The following is a 26,682-nucleotide window of genomic DNA, read 5'->3' as shown; positions in this document are numbered from 1 at the left end:
CCCCTGCTCCTTGTACTGTAGGAATATCAACTTCTATTTAAGTGTTTAATTAACCATTCATTATATACACCTGATGACAAAACAAAAGACTAGACACAGAAAGTAAAAAAAATTTACAAAATTACCAAGCTCACTTCAACACACACATGAAGTTAATGTAAATATGTAAAAATAAAAAAATGTACATTTTGCAAAACATTGGAAAATGAAAATAAAGATTGCCAATAACTGGTTAACATGTAAGTATAAAATAGTGGAAATTAATAAATATATACATCTTTACAAAAATCATGCACTCCCAAAAAATCTCTAGATGAGCAAAGCCAAAATTATCTGTACAGTCATGCATAAACACAATATTCTTGAAGAGTGAATAAACTATATCAGTGAGATATATGTCATATCACATTGTTATAAACTTGAAAATTTTGGTACCCGGTCTATACATTCAATATAAAATGGATAACGATATTAGTGATGACACTGTAATGTCATAATAAATTAGAGCTATTTGGTGGTATTGTTTGCTGTGTCTAACTCGTAATAATGTAAAACCTTAACAACATGTCACACAGTAAAAAAATTGTTTTGCTAAAATGTTTGTTGGAACAAACGCTTCGAGAGATTTTTCTTCTCTTTTTTTTTTACTCATGACTTGTGTTCAAGAAAAAAATCCACTTTTTAGAGACATATAGACATACATGATTACGTCTGGGCATGTCCCAGAAAACAGATGTATGTAATATTGTCCATATTCAATAAGAACAAATAACTTATTTATCTTTACATTTAAGCTACATGTCTCATTTTGAAAATGGAGTATACAGAAACGAATATTATTCAAGACAATTAAGAGTTAATTTTTTTTTTTTAAAAATCAGTTTTTAGTTATCACTTGACTCAGTTTCATCTATTTTTGTACTTTATCGGACTGTATTTCTCTTTCAAAGTGAGATAACTTCATATCTTTTACTTTCCCAAAATGGGGAACCAAATGAGTACATTCACACTGTGTGAAAAACTTGTTATTGGTATTTTTTTGCTATGCCCTTAAAAAATAATGAAAACCCTCATTTATATTTTAAAATACTAGGTTTTTAAAAATGGGGTTGAATATTTAATTATATATAATAATAACATACAAAAACAAAAGGGCTCTTTCTTTTGATGTTTAAAAATGTTCTTAATTTTCCCCCAAATGAAATAAAATTTTTAAAAATTTACACAAAAACCCCTTTGTAGGTAAAAAAAAAAACCAAAAAAAACAAAAAAAAGGGATAGTTTAAACCCCAACACAAAAAAGTACCAAACTAAACACTTTTAAATCCTTGTTTTGTTAAATTTCAATAATGGATTTGTCCTGCTCTGAAATTTAGAACAGTCCATTCATAGTCTAAGGGATTTTAGTATCAAAATACAAAAATTGAGCTACAAATATCAATAATGGCATTGTCATACAGGGCGTTGAATCACTTTAAAGTTATTTAATCATTATTACAAAAACACAAACATATTTATGATCAGACAAAAACATACTGTTGGGTGCCCTAGATTCAACCCTTTTCTTCATTGGACACTTGTTCTAAATATGTCTAGAACTAAACTGTATTGCAAGGAACCCGGAGGATTTTTTCCACAAAATTATACATTTTTGTGTATCTGCAAATTTCTATGCGTAAAACAAGGCAGATGAAGAGTATGTAACAATACTTTGTAAAAAAAGTTAAAGGTGTCAAATCATGGTCACCCGATGATATAAATACATCTTGTATGAAATAAATTAATAAATAGATAAATAAAAAAACAAATCTGCCAACTTAAGATAAAATCTCAAAATAAGTTGACACAACAAGAAAAAAAAAAGTAAAAAAAAAAAGAAAAAGAATTTCATGTTAACATGATAGAATTTCAGGTAAATGTGGTTTATCACGGTTCACATGTTATAAAATTCGAACTACAGCAGCACAAGCTATAAATAGATTACTGGTGGCATAATAACCATAGACCGTCATTTATAAAATGATGGTACTATTGGTATACATATATCACTTTGATTAGAACACGTGTGCTGAGGCAGCATTAAAGCAACATGCCTCCAGACAAAAAAATGCCTCCAGCCAAAAAATGCCTGGATACAAATAAAGCCAAACTTCGAAAAAACATTCTTAGCCTTAAACCTACTAAATTTATTTAAATGGACTTGCCCATTTCCAGAACTGTTTTCATTATAAATTATGGGCATATCAAGATGAAAATTTAGTCAGCCAAGAGTGTAGAGCCTTGTCAGACCGCATGGATGTCCAGGCTGACTTGGTTTTACACACTGGTGGCAAAGGCAAATTCGTTTTGGTTCAAGCTCCATGGTTAAGGGTTTAAAGAAATATATCTACACAGTTTTAGAAATAGAAGATATTGAAACCTTAAAATAGCATCCTCACGTTAAAGAATCAAAAGTGGCAGAACTCAACTCCAAAAGGTGATGCGTACATTGTTTGCTCTCAAGACGCTTGGCAACCCTATTTTTCTTACTTCTTTATGTATGTAACTGAAGAAAAACATATATCTTAATAAAATACGATAAAAAAATGAAGAAAAAAACTTTCAACATGAAAGCCATCTCATAATAAAAGTATATAAAAATTGGCTTCTCCCTCCATACACAATCACAGCTTGTTAAGTTCAGTGTTAAGTTATATCCCCACTTATATTTCTAACATCACAGTCTGTCTTTTTTTTTTTCTCTTCAGAGATTATAAGTGAATCTCACAGATTAGTTATTCTTACAATTCACAGAATTTCCTTTTCATCTTTACTCAATACAGGGATTGGAGCAGTACCTCTAGACGCTTGCAGAAATCATGATCACAAAATAGACAAATATGTTTTTTTTCTCCCTGATTATCACAATTTTTTCATTCCTTATTGTGTATAAATCTGTTTTGAAAAGCATGAATTAGACGTTTTAAAGTTCATTCCGTAAGGTTGAAACGGCGAGATTTTAGAATTTAATCATTCAAGCGTCTTGTCCGGTATGTACCGGAATACAGTATTTAGTGTGGTGCTCCTATCCTTTTAGTCTCACTCTTTTTCAGAGTTGAGTAGTGTATGTCATCGTTTAAACTATTCTTACAGTCATAGAATTTCTTTCATCTTGTTTGATCGCTTTGTGAATATATATCATTTATTTTCTTACATTACTACTAATTTCTGATTTCAAAAAACCGTTTAAAAATTAATAAACTTAAGATCTTTTCCCAAATTTGTTATGTCAAAATTTAAATTTTCTTAAAAGTTCAGGATTTAATTTAAATTTTTTTTCAAAATTTTTCGGGCAGTGCTGGGGAACCTTTTTTTCCCCTCTCTTGCACCAAAACCCATTTCTTGCTGACACTTTATCTGAACAGCCGTGCCCACTTCCTTTTTCAGCGTATCAAATTTGGCCTCTGATTTTCCCGGTAAACCTTTAAAATCTCTTTTTCCCGTGTTTCCAGTGGAACCTGACTTCTGTTAAATTTTTTCCATAGAATCTGGTTTTCCCTTTCCCTAAATCTGGTTTTCCCTTTCCCCACGAATCTGGATTTCCCCGACGTTGCTGCGGAAGATTCAAAATTCACTCTTTCGTGTCCTTTTGTACCAGATGCCATCGAAGCGCTCAGCTAATGTGCGTGAGCGTTCCGGTTGTGTATTGATCTGCTTGTGACTAGTTCCGGACCACCCCATAAATCTTACAGATATTTGCCACATATCTTTCGAACTGACCGTGATCAGAGTTTTGCCGAACAATCAGTTGACCATTTTTCATCACAGCTATTCTCTTGTTGTCAACCGCCCTGGCGGACTCTGTAAAATTTTTTTATTTAAACAAGTTGATTTTGTTCTGTTGTTTTTATTTTTTCGCCCTTTCCCCAACAGTATTTCAGTCATATAGGCAGGTAGTTTCCTAACCATCGTTCCTGGAGAGTTACACCAGTACTAGACAAACCTTTGCTCCCTGCAAACTACCAAAGTATTCTCGGGATCGAAATCCACGCCAGAGAGGTAACTATTAGAAGTCATCGACTCTAACCCACTTACACAAAGTTGATGAAAATACAGATAACACATTTGGTGTTTTTTAAACAAAGCAGATACTGTCAAATGATATCTTTTCAACTTATACTAGAAAACTTAAAAACCACAAATGCTACTGCATGCTTAGTTTGGTTTAAACATATTTATTTAAGCTTGATTGCGAAACAAGTTCTTGCAACATTTTTGAGTCCGCTTCCTGGAACCAACCAGTATTAATGTCATACGAAGAAACATTGTCGTGACCTGAGTAGGGCTTGAATCTAAGATTTCTTGTTTGAGGGGCAGACACCTTAACAACTAGGTAACCGCTCCCCTTCAATGCTTATTTCAAGCCCTTAAAAATCGTAACCTAGTTGGTTAACCTAATGTCATGCAAAAACACAAAGACCTTGAACAATTAAAATCTATAACTATGAAGGTCACAAGATTTAAAGTTGGAGATTTTGAAGGGACTCACTGAGTGTTCTTTTTTTTAATTGTTAGGATCAGAATTTTTTTTTTTTTTGAATTTTTTTAACTATTTAATGTTGGTCTTAACCATGAACTTATGAGCAACATTGTAGATCATTTCACTCACGCCATTTTGTCAATACTGATCATTTTTGTTGTGCTACATGACCAAAGTACGAAACATTTAAACCCTTATAACTTAAATCACTCTAAGAATCACAATAAATATTGATTTTCAGTTTAGTTATGATTGCTGTGGGTTCCAATCTCGATTTATTTTTCTTTATAATCTTTTTTTTTAAATATTGTTTATACGTACTGTCCTCTTTTCTCTTACAAAGTTTTCCCACTCCTTAAACCACGACATACTGATAGCATAAATCACGCTAGGATTATCTTCTTCCTTAAACCTTTCATTTAACTGAAAATATGTCAATAATATGATTACTTTACTTTACACAAAAAGTATGCCAATAATATGATCACTTTACTTTACAGAACAATTATGCAAAATATGCCAATAATATATGATAACTTTACGTTACACAAAAAAATATGCCATTAATATGATTACTTGATTTTACACAACAATTATGCAAAATATGCCAATAATAAGATTACTTTACTTTACAAAAAAAAGTATGCCTATTTGATTTTACGCAACAATTATGCAAAATATGCCAATAATATGATAACTTTACTTTATGCAACAATCATGCAAAAAAAGAAAATTGACTAAGCAAATATTATTACGATAATTTTTACACACTAAAATCTGGGGAATATACTTAGCAAAATATAATTTACACAATATGCTAACTTTATTCTACACAGCAAATATGCATTCAGACTTTACACAATATGCTGAAATAGAGCCATCATTGATCAATTTTTTCAGATATGTATCAATAATCAATTATTGATTCAACAGAAAAATGTCTATGATATATATCAATATCTTTTCCATCAATGACAGATTAAGCTGAAAATCTGAAAAATACTTTTATATAGTATCAAAATGAAGCTAACACAATACACAGTAGTCGGTCACTAACAGTGGTTACATGAACTTACTATTCAAGAAAGCCACTTAGGGGATTCAACTGCAAGAGATCAAACAAAACAGTTCTTTTTCTTATCTGTTTTTTATCAGTAAATAGGGTTAAAAAATGTGACAAAATAAATACCTTTTATAAACTCCTCCAGTTCAGTTTTCTGCCTGTTTCGTAAAGTCTCTAGCTCTTTATGACATGTTGTGCATGGAAAAATGATTACACGAGGACCTCCACCAAACCTGTATGAGATACAATTATACAGAATTTTCTACATGTTTATATGACCATTTATCATAATGCAAATGAAATTCTTGAATTTTGATTGTCTTAAACGAACAGAACCTCACACAAATAACAATTTATTTTTACATTGTGGGTTTTTAACTACCCATGTGCATGGAATTCACTATTGCATGGTCTTTTTATGGTATATTTCTCAATTTAAATGTTATAACTTCAAAGAAATAGTTACAAGGTAAGTTGTAGTGGTAAACTTTAAAGGAACACAAGTGGTCTAAACCATCTCACATGCTGGAGCTAAGAGCTGCAGGGAATCTAGATATTCAAAACTCGTTTAGTCACCTATTACAACCTCACAGGGATAAAGAATTCTGCAGTTCTGGGTTCTGCAATTTTTACGCCTTAACTCTTTAATGCCACAAGGGACAAAACTTTAATACTTATGTAACAAAATCAGATATATATTAGCCGTGCAATGACAAACTAAAATAGTGGTTTGGCCCAGCACAGACCCAAAGCATCCCGCATCTGATCGGGATCCATCTTCCGCTTCCAACTCTATTAAAGTAGAAAAACTATAGCGAACAGAGGACCCCTATCAGACTGCCCTGATGTAGTTGTCTTCCATCTGGGCACAAACGTACTATTTGGTTTGGTCATGATGGGCTCATATTTACCTTTGATTAGAAACTCCCCCATGGCTTTGTCTTTTTACCCGTCACCAATACTCAGTTTTTCTTGGGGGAAAACCCTTTAAAAAAATTATAGATAAGTTTACCCTCATTGGTAACTTTTAAACAATATATAGATAAGTTTACCAGTCGTGTATTTGTCAACAATAAATAACAAAATATAAATGTTATTGGCATTATGTAGTACATACATATAATTATGGTCATGCCAACAAATGGTTCATAATGGTGGAAAACATAGACATGAAACAAACAAAAAATATCTGTAGTAATTTGATAATATACAGATCTTTGTTTGTTTGATTGGGATTTTATGTCACACTGACACAGTATAGGTCATATGGCGACGTTCAAGCTTTACAAGTGGAGGAATACCTAAGATGCCCTTCTGTGCATTATTTCAGGTATGAACGGGCACTAGAGCAGGACCACCAACGTTCCATAAGCTAGCTGGATAGCATCCAAAGTCCCTGTTGAGATTTGAACCCACAGCGGTGAGGGGCAAATGGTTTGAAGTCAATGACCTTACCCACTCGGCCACTGATGCTCTGATATAAAGACCTACAAATTAATTAATGAGGAATGACATGTGTGGTCAATCTACATTGAATTTATTCAGGAATAACAGGTCTCTAGCAATTTATGATGTGCCAGACATGTGCCTCGATCAATCTACTTAGCAATTGAGGTGTCAAACATGTATCTCTATCAATCTATAACTTTGACAATTAATACACTATATGGAGTCATTATTTTACAAGGGGTTACCCCTTGAAGCACTTTATTTCATGTATACATACCACCATGTGGACACAGAAAATCCTGGTTTGTGATTGGTCCTGGTTCTGCAAAGGTGTTAAATCTGTTAATCCACTGCTTTGATACAAAGAAATGCATCAAACTTGGCTGAAAATATTGAGTTTTTATTAACTTGGCTGAAAATATGGAGTTTTTATTAACTTGGCTGAAAATATTGAGTTTTTCTTAACTTGGCTGAAAATAATGAGTTTTTATTAACTTGGCTGAAAATATTGAATTTTTATTATATAACACTGATACATTTTGCTATAAACATTATACTATGTCTTAAACACATATCGCACATCAAAAATTGAACCTGTACTGTATTCTATTTTTATGTGACATGATGTGCACTTTTGGCTATTCAGTTGGTACATACACTGCATCCCCATTATAACGCTCATGTTTGGGTCTCAACACAGGGCTATAAGGAGGTTCTGATATACAACAATCATTGCGTAATTACCCCACCCACACCCCATACATATAGTGCTAAGGATTTTTACTTACTGTTCAATAAATATCAAAATTAATTCATTCTAAAAAAATTTAATAATGAAAACATATATTATATTATCAAATAATACTTCATGTAATTATATTTAAAAGAAACAGAAAATTTTTGTCAGCTAAAACAGTTGTAGTTATAGCTTCCAGCTTTAGTTGTGTCCCTTTGTTATTCAAACGCCATTTATTTCGTGACTCAGCAGTTTGATAGAAAAAGGAGGATTTTTAAAATTTATTTTGGGCTTTTTTGTTTTTCTTAATTCAGGGGCGCGTTATAGCGGGGCTGCAGTGTATTTTAAATAATGACTAAAAATAATTTTTTTCAGATTTAAAGATGGACAAGTCCATTGAAAATATTTTGGATGGTGAGGGTTAAATCAATTAATTATATAATATCTTGGTAGCCTAGATGACTACATTAAAGATCATATCTAAATACTTTGTAAAAGGCTTTTTGGTACTTTAATGACACATAATACAGGTAAGCAACCCTACAAGAAATATTGGTTTGTAAGTTTTTTACCTCTCTTTTATTCATCAATTCCATAGCCTCTTGTCTTACACTATTCATGTGGTCATTTTGTTTCCTGCAACAATAAAAAGTCATTTATAACATGCCAAACATGAATACACAAATAAATCATTTCATGACATTTCAGGTAAGAAAACACTAATAAACTTGAAGGGTCTTTGTCACAAAACATATTTCTCCAAAAACCATGTATGGTTCTGATCACTCCTGTGAAGTTTGGTGGAAATCCCGCCAGAAGTTTGACCTGTAATAGCCGGACAGAATTTTTCTATTTTAAGCCCTGGGGGCCATTTTGTGCAGTGAAGCAGAAAATACCTGGGATATGCACAACTAGGGATGGTAATGATCACTTATATGAAGTTTCATTGTAATCTAACCAGCAGTTCTATCTCGAAAGTCGGACATGATTTTCTATTTATAGCACTGGTGGCCATTTTGTGCAGCAAAGTGGAACGTGCTGGCGATATGCACAACTAGGGATAGTACTGATCACTCCTTTGAAGTTTGGTTGAAATCCCACAAGTATATCACCTGTGAAAACCAGACAAGATTTTTCTATTTATAGCACTGGTGGCCATTTTGTACAACAAAGTGGAATGTGCTGGCGATATGCACAACTAGGGATAGTACTGATCACTCCTGTGAAGTTTGGCTGAATTATTAGATAATTCTGAAAAGTATTGATGACAAAGTCATGAATCTTATCATTATTTTATGATATACTATATAAGTGGTTAATTTTGCAACATGGAAATATTTACAAATATTAAAATTATTCGCAAATATTTGATCACGCAAAAGTTATTTCTTTTAAGGCAAATTCTCTTTTTCATTTCAAAACAAGTTTTCATACAACATCTTACATGAATAAGTTTGACTATTTGGGTACTAAGATTAATTTTTCTCATTGCTTTTTTGTTTAGGTTTGGTCTTAAAACAGCATGCCTCCAGATTCATGCTAATTTTCATGAAAATTTTGAAAATTTATTTAAAAGTAAAATATTGTGAAGTGAACAAAGAAAGTAATTTACATATTGCAAACAGCACTTACAAACCACGTAAATTACCTAAAAGAGGTCAAAATATACATAAATACCTCTTACTGCATTAGTAATGCAGTAGAATTATAGTGATTAATACTGCAAAATCAGTCATTAAGCGCACATAACATATTTAATAAATAATTAATATAATATTGAACCTTTTAATATTTTACTTTTCTTAAGATCTCAATTATACATTTTTCTAAAAAATGAATTTTTTAAAAATATTTTGGCTCATCTGGAGGTGTGCAGCTTTAACAAATCACAAATGGTTTCATGAAACAATAATGAGCCGTGTCATGACAAAACCAACATAGTGGGTTTGCGACCAGCATGGATCAAGACCAGCCTGCGCATCCACGCAGTCTGATCAGGATCCATGCTGTTCGCTTACAAACCCTATAGCAAGTAGAGAAACTGATAGCGAACAGCATGGATCCTGATCAGACTGCGCGGATGCGCAGGCTGGTCTGGATCCATGCTGGTCGCAAAACTACTATGTTGGTTTTGTCATGACACCGCTCAATTTATATGCTTATAACACAAAAGGTTATAACAAAAGTATGTTTCAAAAAAAAATATGACAAAAAATGTGTGATCAAGTCCATTATCAAACTAACAATGTATATTTCAAACAATTATATAAGTAATAAAGATATTAAACAACTGAATAGAACAATTACAATTACAGCATATTCTAAGCATGTACTGAAAGAATGATACACACAAAAAAAATTACATTTGAGAAATCATATTTTGGCAATTATTTTCAAATGCAAAAAGTCCACTTTTTGGCATTCGCAAAATTTTGTGACCCATAAATATCCACTTATACAGTAAGGGTTTTTATGAAACTTAAAGTTTAAAGTAAATCCTTTGAAAAATAAGGAGATAAATCTGGAATTTTTTATTTATCTACTAGTCTACACAAACTTTTCTATCTCCAACGTTTCAAGGGGTTAAACCCCTCTTTTTCATGGAGTTTCTGTTTATTTTTATATAAATCACATATTTATCTTCTTACATCTCTTATCTTAAACTATGTTATGTTTAAGATAAGAGATGTAAGAAGATAAATATGTGATTTATATAAAAATAAACAGAAACTCCTTGAAAAAGAGGGGTTTAACCCCTCGAAACGTTGGAGATAGAAAAGTTTGTGTAGTAGATAATTATTAATTAACTGTTTCCAGATTGAAAATAAATCTGGAAATATTGCTACTAGTTATAATTTGTCACATAAGGTGATAAGGTATATATATTTGAAGGTTGAAATATCAAGAAATAAAATGTATTTTATTGCAGATAAACTTCAATCTGAATTTTGATGCCGACAGTCTGACACAGGAGTGAATAGGACAGCTCTTTGTAAAGTCAAGCTAAAATAGTAGATTTAAATAAATTACCTATAAAAGAGGACATAAGCCTCACAGTTGATGACCTGGTTTACGTCCACTTCTGTCACATACTGATCATCAAACTCATACCAATGTTCTGTTAGCACATTCTGACAATATGCTGTATAATGACCACCTAAAGTCACACATAAAATTGTTTATATGCTGTGTAATCAACACCTCAAGTCACACATAAAATTGTTTATATATATAATTTGTTGTGTAATGACCCAAATATATATAATTTGTTGTGTAATGACCCAAAAAGTCACACATAAAATTGTTTATATGCCGTGTAATGACCACCTAAAGTCACATAAAATTGTTTATATGCTGTGTAATGACCACCTAAAGTCACACATAAAATTGTTTATATGCTGTGTAATGACCACCTAAAGTCACACATAATTGTTTATATGCTGTGTAATGACCACCTAAAGTCACACATAAAATTGTTTATATGCTGTGTAATGTTAAACTATAACCACATTAAAAGAAACTCCTCCGAGAATCAAAAACTTTAAACATAAAATTTGAAATAATATATTACACATCAATATGCATGGCCTTAAACAATGTTGATTTATCAAGGCTAGCCTGGCTCTATATAGGTGACAAAGGCGTAATCGTAACCTGGCCAACAGTTCCCTAAGAAAAGATCAGGATCAGGATCAAATAATCCTGATTTTATTTTCATTGTTTAATAAAACTAAAATTGATCTTATTATGCTAGCATTAAATGGTACATATTCAGTGTATATAATTGCCGATTTGCAAAGAAACCAACCTATTTTGGGAATAAATATCAATAAATAATAAAACAAATACAAAAATAACTGGATCAAAATAAGAACGTTTTTAGGATCAAGATCAATATTTGGATCAACTGTAAAAACTAACAATAAATTTATTCTAAAATTACATAAACATGCTATTTCAAGTCCTGTTTTATCAAGTTGCTATTAAAACATTTAATCTATGATGATAAACAATGGGGAATATTTGAGTATGAAAATTTGATCCTGATCTTGGTCCTGATCCTTAAATCTTTGTGAACACGGAACCAGCAATTTAAGCTTTGTGAACATGGAACCAGCAATTTAAGCTTTGTGAACACTGAACCAGCAATTTAAGCTTTGTGAACACGGAACAAGCAATTTAATCTTTGTGAACACGGAACAAGCAATTTAAGCTTTGTGAACACAGAACCAGCAATTTAATCTTTGTGAACATGGAACAAGCAATTTAATCTTTGTGAACACGGAACAAGCAATTTAAGCTTTGTGAACACTGAACCAGCAATTTATGCTTTGTGAACACGGAACAAGCAATTTAATCTTTGTGAACACAGAACCAGCAATTTAATCTTTGTGAACATGGAACAAGCAATTTAATCTTTGTGAACACGGAACAAGCAATTTAAGCTTTGTGAACATGGAACAAGCAATATAAGCTTTGTGAACACGGAACCAGCAATTTAAGCTTTGTGAACATGGAACCAGCAATATAAGCTTTGTGAACACGGAACCAGCAATTTAATCAATGTGAACACGGAACCAGCAATTTAAGCTTTGTGAACATGGAACGAGCAATATAAGTTTTGTGAACACGGAACCAGCAATTTAAGCTTTGTGAACATGGAACCAGCAGTATAAGAATTAATACTAACCTCCAGCTGTTCCATGGTGACAGATCACTGCTACAAGATCATAGACTGTTACATTGCTTACATGATCTGAATAACAAATAATAAACCAATAAATTAAAAGATTGGGAGGGGAGAACAACATATCAAAACACCAGGTCGGTTTATAAATTTGTTATAACTACCAGTTTCCGGTGCTATGTACCCTTCTTCAGGTTATCAATTTCAACTTTACAAATAATAGAGCTAAGGTATAAAAAAAGATGCTACACTTTTGTCAGATGTTACTAAATATAGAAAATTTGTTACTCATTATAGTAACATTTAGAACATTAGCCAAAATTAATTGACAGTGTTCCAGAATTGTTGACTATTGCAATTACACTTGTTATTTATGGGAAAAATATTGCAAATAGAACAAACGTTTATAATCTGTTCAATTTTATTGTAGAATTGTCCCAATTCATCTTGTAACAAGGTTGTGTTGTTGTCTGTTATTTTTGAAAGTTCATATATAGGTGAGATCGGTTCATATATGTTATCATTTATAGGGAAAATTTAAAAGTAAGAACCGACTGAATAGTGAACTGAATAATGAACAGTACGTGGTCAGACGGAACAGATGTCCAAGCTGATCGTGGCCTCGCTGTTCCCATTGGTAGCATCAGTTGAAGCAAGGTTAAAATATTCCTTTAATTTCAATGATAATCTGCAGAACCTAAGGAATTTATTTACATTTACTTACATTTTACCCTAAAATAACCATGTAAAATACCGTCCAGTCACAACTTGCCCACAAGGCGTACAAAATGGAAAAATCAAACTAAGTACCTTTACAGTTGGAAATTACCATATTTTAATCAGAAAACTTAAAGATATAAAATTACAATTTTTATTATGTTCTAACGTCCCTTAAAATGTTTTTGTTTAACCCTTAACCCGTTTAATTTGTTTAATGAATTTGCCGTACTTCTAATTTGAGATAGGCGATTTAAAGTTTTGGGAATTTGGGGGTAAGTCATATGAGCCATATACTGAGGTTAGCATTATAACAGGCAAAGTCATGACGGTGTGGCAGTGTATTTTGCAATGTTGACAGAAATTCAAGCAAAACAGAAATCTGATGAGTGTTTCTTAGATTCAGCACCACTACTCAGGTCTATTCATTAACACAAAATTGAAAATTTTCCTATGCAAATTGGATGAAAATCACACTGGAGTAGGAACAGAATTTGAAATACTACCTTCATTATAATTATCTCACACAAAAAATATACATGTTATTAAGTCTACAAAATCAGTTTCCAGAGTCCAAAATGATAATATATCTACTCTGCTAATTTGGGCAGAATGTAGTAATATATATTTAGAGAAGATTACCTTTATGAAGGTATGGTTTCATGTCTAGATTGGTCAGGGGGAAGGACACATAAGTGCCGATCTTGGATGAGTAGAACTCATGTCTGAATCTCTTGAGGTGTATGCTTAATATCTGAAACAAAATAGTTGTCATATTAATGCTGCCATTAGCTACATTCTTGTCAAGGTTCATTTTTTAAAACAATAATTGAGCTGCGTCACGACAAAACCAACATAGTGGGTTTGCGACCAGCATGGATCCAGACCAGCCTGCGCATCCGCACAGTATGATCAGGATCCATGCTGTCCGCTTACCAACTCTATTACAAGTGGAGAAACTGACAGCGAACAGCATGAATGCTGATCAGACTGCGCGGATGCGCAGGCTGGTCTGGATCCATGCTGGTCGCAAACCCACTATGTTGGTTTTGTCGTGACGCTGCTCATATAGTAACTAAGTTACAAGTAAACTGTGTTTGCTTGAACTAAGATCACTTGAATACCTCCCTTTGCTCGAACTCATCGCCCAGTCCTGGCAAAATTCCTTTATAATATTTTGAGTTCTACCTCAGATCGCTCGAACACCTATGGCTCAAACTCTCGAACCTAATCTATATCCCTTTAGCAGAAATTTAGTTGTCACATTAATGTAGCCATTAGCTACATTCTTAGGTCAAGGTTCATTTCTTGAACAAAATAGAAGCTAAGGTATTTATATGATGCAATAGCTTGACTCGATCTATAAATAAAGAGTGTTTCTATAAATCAGTAAGAGATAATTCATAGCAAATTATTGTCATAATACTGATATCACAGAGATGGATCAATCAAATATCCTGAATCATAAATCCATATAAAACCAGTTAAAAATAATAAGACAAAAAACTGAAAAAAACATGTAAAATATCATATCTCTGTAGGTTTATTACTAAATTTATAGAACCTTTTGAATAAAACGATAAAATGCTCCCCATGATTTCATTCAAGTTGTTCAATATATTTAGTACTACACATACACTAATCTAACTCACCTCTGGTAGTTGTAAAACTTTGGAATACTTCAACCCATTTCTTAACCTATAAACAAAACAAGAAGAGAACTGAAGTTACTTGATAAAGTTTATTAACGCCTTATGTAAAACCAGTATATGTTATGAAAAATTTAAAGTTGTGAAACAATATACCAGTATATTGCTGTAAAACACTGCCCTGTTACCATGGCAGTGGCAACTCTCCTTCTGCAAGGTTAACTTTAAAGCAACTTTCAGCTTTTATTTTCTTCTGGAGAAACAATTCAGTATTGTTTTAAACTAAGTATTTCAGTACCAATATCACAATATAAGCTGTAGACTTGTTATGACTTCAGAAATTGAAAACCAAAATGAATCTAAACATTCTGCTATAATTTGACCTTATGACGAAACATTTGTGCAAAATGTTGTTAATGGTGGACTTAAAGTAGTCAAATTTTCTGCTTTTTGAAAAATAAAATCTTGCAAACATGAAGAAATGTTTTAAACTACACAAAATCATTAAATCTCAAGTCAGTCAATAAATCAATAAAAATGCCAATGGCAAACAAAGAAAAATTGAAAGCTTAAAGCTGTACGCCTCCAGATGAGCCAAAATATTTCAAGAAAATCAATATTGAGAAAAATTTCCTAAAATTTTAAGAAAGGTAAAAACAATCAAGATCCAAGTGATATTTTACATGTTATATGTCATTATGTGATATAGGACTGCTTTGGCATTATTTTATTACCATATTTCTTCTGCGTTACTAATGAAGGAAGGACTGTCTGTGAATATGTTGACCACTTTTTGGTAATTTTCTTGGATTGTAAGTGCTAATTGCAAAACATGTATGTAAATTGCTTTATTTGTTCATCTCTTTTAAATACATTTCCAAAATTTTCAAGAAAATAATCATGAATCTGGAGGCTTTAACAATGTGTACATACTTTTTACATTTTTCACAGCTATACATGTTATCTCCTTTAAGCTCGTCTGCTGAGAAGAAAGCAGCCAGACAATCTTGTAAAGTGATTACAGGTCCCAAAAACCAGCTGAAAATATAAACCATTTACACAGAATTTTAAAATTTGACATAATCATTTACATCCAATCATAATTACCCATAAACATGTATACAGAATTTCAAAAGTTTGCAAATTTTAAAATTTGACATAATCTTTTACATCCAATCATAATTACCCATAAAAATGTATACAGAATTTTATATTTTGCAATTTTACAAAGATTCTAAATTTTACATTACCATTTACATAGAATTCTATGTGCAATCAACATTTTCTTGAATTATCAATTTTCTATTAAACTTGATGACCTTAAACATTGACATATAATCTAAATTTGCCAAAAGAACAGAAATTATTAGAGGTGTCATTGATACATAGCAAAGCATATTGACGATATACTGATATCCGATAACAATATTGTCAATACCACGATTCATCGATATAGGATGACAAATTATACTCCTAATTTCATGTATATAATTCGCTTTCATGCCTGTTTAAATGATTTTAGTAAATTATATGTTCTGTTCATACAAATAAGTTGTGTCCTGTTTATAAATGTCCTTTGCAGGACTTTTCATATTTTCATAACCATTTTTTGTCATCACTGCTTTGAAATGTGTCCATTATGTAACAACAGCTTAGTGTTAGACATGGCCACCTGCTTTTGTAAATTATGTTTTGGGTGAATTTCCATGATTCATAGATATTAAAATAATCAATCAAAATTATCGATTTTTTCAAATGTGTATCGATTATTGATCAACTGAAAAATATCAACAATACATCGATACCATCTCTATCAATGACAGCTCTAGAAATCTTGTTTGTCATATAGTTCTTTATACAGCCATAAGCTGTTATAAATATTTACACAGAATATAAGTTAAACATAAGATCTAAATCTACCATAGAAATAGTGCCTGGTCATTAATGCTTACAGTTAAACCTTTGAACAAAGGTCAGACAAAGGAGAGACCAAACTGGGACTTTATTTAAAGGTAACTTTGATTGCTTTACACCAAAGAACCTTAGGTTGCTAAAAAGTGGCATTTATCTACAGGATGGTCTTTATTCTGAGGATGTCTTTAACAAAAGTTTGTACATAGATGCACAATCTGCTGTAAATAATTACATAGAATCTAAATTCTGTAAACATTTACACAAAATCTCAAAACTGCTATAAACATTGACATAGAATCTCAAAATTGCTGTAAACATTTACATAGAATCTTAAAATTGGCATAAACATTTTCACAGAATCTCAAATTGCCATTAACATTTACACAGAATCTCAAATTGCCATAAACTTTTTCACAGAATCCCAAACTTGCCATTCACATTTACACAGAATCTCAAATTTGCCATAAACATTTACATAGACTCTTAAAATTGCCATAAACATGAACACAGAATCTCAACATTGCAGTTAACCATAAACATTTACACATAATCTCAAAATGGCCATAAACATTTACACAGTATTACAAGATTCTCATTCACATTTACTTTAAACCTCAAATTGCCATTAACATACACAAAATATCAACACTTGCCTTATAATGGTTAGCAGTCAGGATAGATAACTGGTGATGATACATGGAATGTGTGTGACTTACTCAGTTGCACCCCTTAACAACTGATATAAACAGGATATGAGTCCGTTGAAAAAAATTACGTGCTATTTATTGACCCGTGAGAGAAATTTGATAATTGACAAGCAAATATAGATGTCACTACCTCCTTGACTTATTTCTATTCTATATAATTGCATATATCATGCTTACATTGTGCAATTGACAGATGGGAGACTTTTTTTTTGGTTTGTTTTGGGTTTTACGTCACATCGACACATTATAGGTCACATCGCGACGTTCCAACGTTACTGGTGGAGGAAGACCTCAGGTGCCCCTCTGTGCATTATTTCAGGCATGAACGGGCACCTGAGTAGAACCACCGACGTTCCGTAAGCTAGCTGGATAACTTCCTCACATGAAAGAATCCAAAGTCCCTGTCAGGATTCAAACCCACAGCGGTGAGGGGTTTGAAGTCAACAACCTTAACCACTCGGCCACGGACGCCCCAACAGATGGGAGACAATTAGAAAGAAACGACAAACAGAATGAAAATGTCAAGGAAATGACAGGTGGGAGAAAGGATAAGTTAATAAGAAGGAAATGATATTAAACATAAGATTATGGACAATTTAAAGGAAACAACAGATATAAGACAGACAGACCTGAAATTCTTTTATATATTATATTCTCCTTCAAGAATATTTTGGGGTAGGGGGCATAGAAAAATATACAGCACTATGAAGTTGATTTAACTGAATCGAGGGAATGTAAACCAGGTCTTGTGCCCAAATAAGCTGAACTGTTAAGCTGTTATTTTTCTACATGTAAAAATTTACAAACCACTTATACCTTGACTATAATGTGAAGTGTGAATGGGGAAATGGTTTGTATTTAATTGGTGGTCATACATTTTTCTGTAATTAACGATATAATCATATGAAGATAGCATAATTACAACAAAAGTGAAAAGAAAAACAAAACAAAACTAAAATTTTGAAAAAAAAAGAAATTACCAGGATGCCCCAGTCATACTGTCATGAATGTTAATAAACATAAAAACCTACACATATAAACACATAAAAGATGAATCAAACAACATTAAAATACTAGAAATCTACCAATTGTTGCATAATGAGAGCTTCCTAATAATAAGTGACCTATGGTGACCACGTTGGTAGTTTTCACTCCAGATCACGATGGTAACTCACATTGAATTCACAAAAGCACAGTTCAACCACCGCATTGGTCCTGGGCAGGCTGTCATAAACAGTTTACCAGTACTAGTTGCCTTTACTTTCGCAAGGAACTGAAACTTCTGTACATGCCAGAGCAGAGGTACAGTGCAAATGACCATAGAAAGGATTTCATGATCATTCACAACCAAAATGACCTGTGCCGTCCGGGAATCGAACCCAGGTAGCCAGATTCACAGTCCAACGCTCTACCTATTGAGCTAACCGGACGGCTTTATAAGTGACCTTATCACCTACAATGGTAAATATACTAAATGAACTAGCTCATGCTTTAATCTGGACAAAACCATTTCATCATTTTTTAGGGAAAACTTTGTAAACAGTGGTCAGCGCAGACCATGATGAGACTGTGCTAATGTGCCCGCTGATTATGGTCTGCAAAGGGTGCGATGGGTAGAATAAGTTGCCATCAGTAGGATAGGGATCCAGAGTTGGTTTATTCAGAATTTATTTTAGTTCGATTGAGTAGGAAGCTATTAGCTTATAGACACACTTTCAAACCCATTCCTAGAACCAACCATTACTGAGCAATGAGTGTAAAATTTCTTCCTCAAGGAAACAACTACTTGCCCTTGACGGGGTTTGAACCCATTTGGATCTAGAATTGTACACAGTTCTTGACTATAGAAAAACAAGAGGGCCATGATGGCCCTGAGGTCGCTCACCTGTATATTTGGTCCCATACCCAACCCCCCCCCCAACGTTGCAGGGCCAATTTAACCCAAGGGCTTTTATTTGCACATCCATAAGAAGATGTTTCATGCTATACATCTAAGCTTTAGCTCATTGGGCTTTTTAAAAGAAGATTTTTTTTAAGTTTTTACTATAAACATATAGTTAAAAACAATGACACCCCTGGGGCCAGGCCAGTTTTGACCCCAGGGCTTTTATTTGAACAAACTTTCTAGACACTTACTAGAAGATGTTTCATGCTTAAATTCAAACTCTAGCTATTTGGGTTTTTTCAAAGAAGATTTTAAGTTTTTGCTATACACATATAAAGAAAATCAATGACCCCCGGGGTGGGGCCAATTTTGACCCCAGGGCTTTTATTTGAACAAACTTGGTAGACACCTATTAGAACATGTTTGATGCTAAATATCTTAGCCATAGCTCTTTGAGTTCTTTAAAAGAAGATTTTTTAAGTTTTTACTATATGCATATAGGGAAAATCAATGACCCCCAGGGCGGGGCCAAGTTTGACCCCAGGGCTTTTATTTGAACAAACTTGGTAGACACTTATTAGAACATGTTTCATGCTAAATATCTTAGCTCTAACTCTTTTGGTTCTTTAAAAGAAGATTTTTTAAGTTTTTACTATATGCATATAGGGAAAATCAATGACCCCCCGGGGCGGGGCCAATTTTGACCCCAGGGCTTTTATTTGAACAAACTTGGTAGACACTTATTAGAACATGTTTCATGCTAAATATCTTAGCTCTAACTCTTTTGGTTCTTTAAAAGAAGATTTTTTAAGTTTTTTACTATATGCATATAGGGAAAATTAATGACCCCCTGGGGCGGGGCCAATTTTGACCCAAGGGCTTTTATTTGAACAAACTTGGTAGACACCCATTAGAACATGTTTGATGCTCAATATCTTAGCCATAGCTCTTTGAGTTCTTTAAAAGAAGATTTTTAAGTTTTTACTATATGCATATAGGGAAAATCAATGACCCCCCGGGGCGGGGCCAATTTTGACCCCAGGGCTTTTATTTGAACAAACTTGGTAGACACCAATTAGAACATGTTTCATGCTAAATATCTTAGCTCTAGCTCTTTGGTTTCTTTAAAAGAAGATTTTTTAAGTTTTTACTATATGCATATAGGGAAAATCAATGACCCCCCCAGGGCGGGGCCAATTTTGACCCCAGGGCTTTTATTTGAACAAACTTGGTAGACACCCATTAGAACATGTTTCATGCTAAATATCTTAGCTCTAGCTCTTTGGGTTCTTTAAAAGAAGATATTTAAAGTTTTTTCTTTTGGTTGCCATGGCAACCAGAGTTCTGCAGGGAATTAAATTCTTTGAACAATTTTTAAAGGTGACCACCAAAGGAACATTCCTGTGAAGTTTGGATGAAATTGGCTTAGTGGTTTATGAGGAGATGTCATTTAAAGTAAAAGTTTACGGACGGACGACGGACGGACGTACGCCGGACGAAAAGCGATCACAAAAGCTCACCCTGTCACTTTGTGACAGGTGAGCTAACTAGGCGATACAGTTCCACTCTTCGTCATCTCCCGTGTCGCAAATCAAGATAAGAATAAGATTTATAGAAATTTTCAAGTAAAAATTTGAAATATGGAAGTTTGAACAATGTTATACATAACATGGTTGTCCCTTTTTTTACAAAAGAAAAAACATACATGTCCAAACTGAAGATCAACAATATACAGTAAACTCCACTTATAACAATATTCAGGGGAACATCGAATTTATATCTTCAGATCCGAATATCGTTATATCAAAGAGGCAACTAATTTGAAAACAAGAAACATGGCAATGCCATGAAACCAGGTTTTCAATTATCACCATTGTAGATAAATATGTTGTATTTGAAATACAAATACAAGCAACAAACAATGTAACTATGTGCAATGTAAAACATGAATAATGTAGGAGGAATTGCCACTGAAGAAGTGTTCACTATAATATTATGTATAAGGAAAAAAACAAAGGGCCATAATTAGGTCAAAAACTATCCAATCACAAAACCCCGACAATATGTGCCAGGGTGCTTGATGACAAAGCTTCTGTGAAAGTTTGAACAAAATCCGTTGAGAAATGTAGGACGAGTTCAGCACAGAAGAATTTGTTCACTATAATTATATTGATAATTCTGTATAATGAAAAACAAGTTACAAAGTAGACATGAAATAATATATCATATCTTTTTTAAATTACCTCCAAAGATGATATGACCTTTGACTGCCAAATCAAGTTAAAATCATGTAAACAGGATTTTCAATGTTAATGTCACTGTGACCTTGACCTTGGAGCCAGCCATGCGGAACATGCGTTCTGCACGTCATCTTGATGTGGTAAACATTTGTCTGAAGTTTCATCAAAATTCTTCAAAGGGTTGAAGAGTTACAGAGCGGACAGGATTTTCAATGTTAATGTCACTGTGACCTTGACCTTGGAGCCAGCCATGCGGAACATGCGTTCTGCACGTCATCTTGATGTGGTAAACATTTGTCTGAAGTTTCATCAAAATTCTTCAAAGGGTTGAAGAGTTACAGAGCGGACACAATTTCGTTTGACGCCCGCCCGCCCATCCGCCCGCCATACCCCAATCTAATAACCAGGATTTTCAAAATTGAAAACCTGGTTAACAAGAGTGGGGATCATGGCAACAGCATCAATAGAAGGGGTATATCATTCAAAGTGATATAAGGGATTTTACTGTTCCCATATTTTTTTTTCAAGTGGGAAATCATGGAATGTTAAATGCACAGATTTATGAGGGGAAGTTGGCGCCAAATCTTTCCAAAGTTCTATTATAGAATGTTATACACCGAATTAGGTAACAGTCCTACAAAAAGATTCATGAGGAGAAGTGGTGACCAAATCTTACCAAAATTCTAACATAGAATGTTATACCCAAAATAAGGTAACCTTCCTACAAAACGATTCATGAGGAGAAGTTTGCCCCAAATCTTACCAAAGAACTATAATAGAATGTTATGTACTTAATTGATACAGTCCCACACAATACTGGTGATGGGACATTTTCACCAAATTTTACAGAATAACTATAAAAGAATGTTATGCACTTAATTGGTTACAGTATCACACAAAGATTCATGGGGGACAGGGTTCAAAGTTATAAAGTAATTCTCCAAGTTCACACTCAGATCCCATGTATTTGATTGGTCAGAAACTGTCACGGAATGTACAATAACCAATGAAAAACCTGAGATCTGAGACAGAAATCAGAAAATAAGTTTTATAACTTTGAGACCAGTTGTTTCAAAATCTCACCTTCTCATCCACTCTACCATCCATTGCAACCATCCTTGATGTACCTCACTACATGCTCCGCCCTTTTGTCCCGAGTTATGACTTGTTGAATGTAACATATGCAAATGATCCTTTGATGGAATTGGTAATGATAAATCTTGAAAAGTCTCCTTGGTTGTAGAAACCTTGATTATATAAAAACATTAAATGCCCATTAATCCTAACATGCAATATAATTATCTATTATTAAAACATAAAACATGTGTTTGCGGTACTGACCAATTTATATTCCAGTACTGGCAAAATTCTGCCCCAGTACAGACCAAATTCTATTCCAGTACTGACCAAATTCTATTTCAGTACTGACCAAATTCTGTCCTAGTACTGACCAAATTCTGTCCTAGTACTGACCAAAGTCTGTCCAATTACTGACCAAATTCTATTCCAGTACTGACCAAATTCTGTCCCAGTACTGACCAAATTCTATTCCAGTACTGACCAAATTCTGTCCCAGTACTTACTAAATTCTGTTCTGGTACTGACCAAATTCTGTCTCAGTACCAACCAAATTCTGTCTCAGTACAAACCAAATTATGTCTCAGTACAAACCAAATTATGTCTCAGTACTGACCAAATTATGTCTCAGTACTGACCAAATTCTATTCCAGTACTGACCAAATTCTGTCCCAGTACTTACTAAATTCTGTTCTGGTACTGACCAAATTCTGTCTCAGTACCAACCAAATTCTGTCTCAGTACAAACCAAATTATGTCTCAGTACAAACCAAATTATGTCTCAGTACTGACCAAATTATGCCTCAGTACTGACCAAATTCTGTCTCAGTACTGACCAAATTATGTCTCAGTACAAACCAAATTATGTCTCAGTACAAACCAAATTATGTCTCAGTACAAACCAAATTATGTCTCAGTACAAACCAAATTATGTCTCAGTACTGACCTAATTCTGTCTCAGTACCAACCAAATTCTGTCTCAGTACAAACCAAATTATGTCTCAGTACAAACCAAATTATGTCTCAGTACAAACCAAATTATGTCTCAGTACAAACCAAATTATGTCTCAGTACTGACCAAATTATGTCTCAGTACAAACCAAATTATGTCTCAGTACCAACCAAATTATGTCTCAGTACTGACCAAATTCTATTCCAGTACTGGCAAAATTCTGCCCCAGTACTGACCAAATTCTATTCCAGTACTGACCAAATTCTATTTCAGTACTGACCAAAGTCTGTCAAAGTACTGACCAAATTCTGTCCTAGTACTGACCAAAGTCTGTCAAAGTACTGACCAAATTCTGTCCTAGTACTGACCAAATTCTGTCCCAGTACTGACCAAATTCTATTCCAGTACTGACCAAATTCTGTCCCAGTACTTACTAAATTCTGTTCTGGTACTGGACCAAATTCTGTCTCAGTACCAACCAAATTCTGTCTCAGTACAAACCAAATTATGTCTCAGTACAAACCAAATTATGTCTCAGTACAAACCAAATTATGTCTCAGTACAAACCAAATTATGTCTCAGTACAAACCAAATTCTGTCTCAGTACAAACCAAATTATGTCTCAGTACAAACCAAATTCTGTCTCAGTACTGACCAAATTCTGTCTCAGTACCAACCAAATTCTGTCTCAGTACAAACCAAATTATGTCTCAGTACAAACCAAATTATGTCTCAGTACAAACCAAATTATGTCTCAGTACTGACCAAAACTCTGTCTCAGTACAAACCAAATTCTGTCTCAGTACAAACCAAATTATGTCTCAGTACAAACCAAATTATGTCTCAGTACAAACCAAATTCTGTCTCAGTACAAACCAAATTCTGTCTCAGTACAAACCAAATTCTGTCTCAGTACTGACCAAATTATGTCTCAGTACAAACCAAATTATGTCTCAGTACTGACCAAATTCTGTCTCAGTACAAACCAAATTCTGTCTCAGTACTGACCAAATTATGTCTCAGTACAAACCAAATTATGTCTCAGTACTGACCAAATTCTGTCTCAGTACTGACCAAATTCTGTCTCAGTACAAACCAAATTATGTCTCAGTACAAACCAAATTCTGTCTCAGTACAAACCAAATTATGTCTCAGTACAAAACCAAATTATGTCTCAGTACTGACCAAATTCTGTCTCAGTACTGACCAAATTATGTCTCAGTACAAACCAAATTATGTCTCAGTACAAACCAAATTCTGTCTCAGTACAAACCAAATTCTGTCTCAGTACTGACCAAATTATGTCTCAGTACTGACCAAATTATGTCTCAGTACTGACCAAATTCTGTCTCAGTACAAACCAAATTTCTGTCTCAGTACTGACCTAATTCTGTCTCAGTACCAACCAAATTCTGTCTCAGTACAAACCAAATTCTGTCTCAGTACAAACCAAATTATGTCTCAGTACAAACCAAATTATGTCTCAGTACTGACCAAATTATGTCTCAGTACAAACCAAATTATGTCTCAGTACTGACCAAATTATGTCTCAGTACAAAACCAAATTTTGTCTCAGTACCAACCAAATTCTGTCTCAGTACAAACCAAATTCTGTCTCAGTACTGACCAAATTATGTCTCAGTACAAACCAAATTATGTCTCAGTACAAACCAAATTATGTCTCAGTACAAACCAAATTCTGTCTCAGTACTGACCAAATTATGTCTCAGTACTGACCAAATTCTGTCTCAGTACTGACCAAATTATGTCTCAGTACTGACCAAATTATGTCTCAGTACAAACCAAATTATGTCTCAGTACAAACCAAATTCTGTCTCAGTACAAACCAAATTCTGTCTCAGTACAAACCAAATTATGTCTCAGTACTGACCAAATTCTGTCTCAGTACTGACCAAATTCTATTCCAGTACTGACCAAATTCTGTCTCAGTACAAACCAAATTCTGTCTCAGTACAAACCAAATTCTGTCTCAGTACTGACCAAATTCTGTCTCAGTACAAACCAAATTCTGTCTCAGTACTGACCAAATTATGTCTCAGTACTGACCAAATTATGTCTCAGTACAAACCAAATTATGTCTCAGTACAAACCAAATTATGTCTCAGTACAAACCAAATTATGTCTCAGTACAAACCTAATTCTGTCTCAGTACAAACCAAATTCTGTCTCAGTACTGACCAAATTCTGTCTCAGTACAAACCAAATTCTGTCTCAGTACTGACCAAATTATGTCTCAGTACTGACCAAATTATGTCTCAGTACAAACCAAATTATGTCTCAGTACAAACCAAATTATGTCTCAGTACAAACCAAATTATGTCTCAGTACAAACCAAATTCTGTCTCAGTACAAACCAAATTATGTCTCAGTACAAACCCCAAATTATGTCTCAGTACTGACCAAATTCTGTCTCAGTACTGACCAAATTTTGTTCCAGTACTGACCTAATTCTGTCTCAGTACCAAACCAAATTCTGTCCCTCAGTACAAACCAAATTCTGTCTCAGTACAAACCAAATTCTGTCTCAGTACAAACCAAATTATGTCTCAGTACAAACCAAATTATGTCTCAGTACAAACCAAATTATGTCTCAGTACAAACCAAATTATGTCTCAGTACAAACCAAATTATGTCTCAGTACTGACCAAATTATGTCTCAGTACAAACCAAATTATGTCTCAGTACTGACCAAATTATGTCTCCAGTACAAACCAAATTATGTCTCAGTACAAACCAAATTATGTCTCAGTACAAACCAAAATTCTGTCCCAGTACTGACCAAATTCTGTCTCAGTACTGACCAAATTATGTCTCAGTACAAACCAAATTATGTCTCAGTACAAACCAAATTATGTCTCAGTACAAACCAAATTATGTCTCAGTACTGACCAAATTATGTCTCAGTACAAACCAAATTCTGTCTCAGTACAAACCAAATTATGTCTCAGTACTGACCAAATTATGTCTCAGTACAAACCAAATTATGTCTCAGTACAAACCAAATTATGTCTCAGTACTGACCAAATTATGTCTCAGTACAAACCAAATTCTGTCCCAGTACTGACC

At 33.6% G+C, this 26,682-nt stretch overlaps 1 protein-coding gene across 1 annotated transcript in view; it reads right to left on the bottom strand.

Moving 5' to 3' along the window:
* Positions 1 to 7,281: 7,281 nt before the first annotated feature.
* The window catches only part of LOC132741824 (ubiquitin carboxyl-terminal hydrolase 33-like), a 41,529-nt gene continuing 22,128 nt past the window's right edge, over positions 7,282 to 26,682 (bottom strand). Inside the window, exons 10-17 of the mRNA XM_060730088.1 lie at positions 22,650 to 22,813; positions 15,754 to 15,858; positions 14,824 to 14,869; positions 13,814 to 13,925; positions 12,458 to 12,523; positions 10,798 to 10,924; positions 8,340 to 8,403; positions 7,282 to 7,414 (exon numbers count right to left, since the gene is read on the bottom strand). Coding sequence (XP_060586071.1) covers positions 7,295 to 7,414; positions 8,340 to 8,403; positions 10,798 to 10,924; positions 12,458 to 12,523; positions 13,814 to 13,925; positions 14,824 to 14,869; positions 15,754 to 15,858; positions 22,650 to 22,813 — 804 coding nt within the window. The 3' untranslated portion in view covers positions 7,282 to 7,294. The remainder of the gene's footprint in view (positions 7,415 to 8,339; positions 8,404 to 10,797; positions 10,925 to 12,457; positions 12,524 to 13,813; positions 13,926 to 14,823; positions 14,870 to 15,753; positions 15,859 to 22,649; positions 22,814 to 26,682) is intronic.

The sequence above is a fragment of the Ruditapes philippinarum genome, unplaced genomic scaffold (genome assembly GCF_026571515.1).
Source record: "Ruditapes philippinarum isolate M1 unplaced genomic scaffold, ASM2657151v2 ctg3831_1_1_1_1, whole genome shotgun sequence".
Lineage (NCBI taxonomy): Eukaryota > Metazoa > Mollusca > Bivalvia > Venerida > Veneridae > Ruditapes > Ruditapes philippinarum.
The sequence above is the reverse complement of the archived record's forward strand: the minus strand, read 5'-3'. Positions and strand labels throughout refer to the sequence as shown.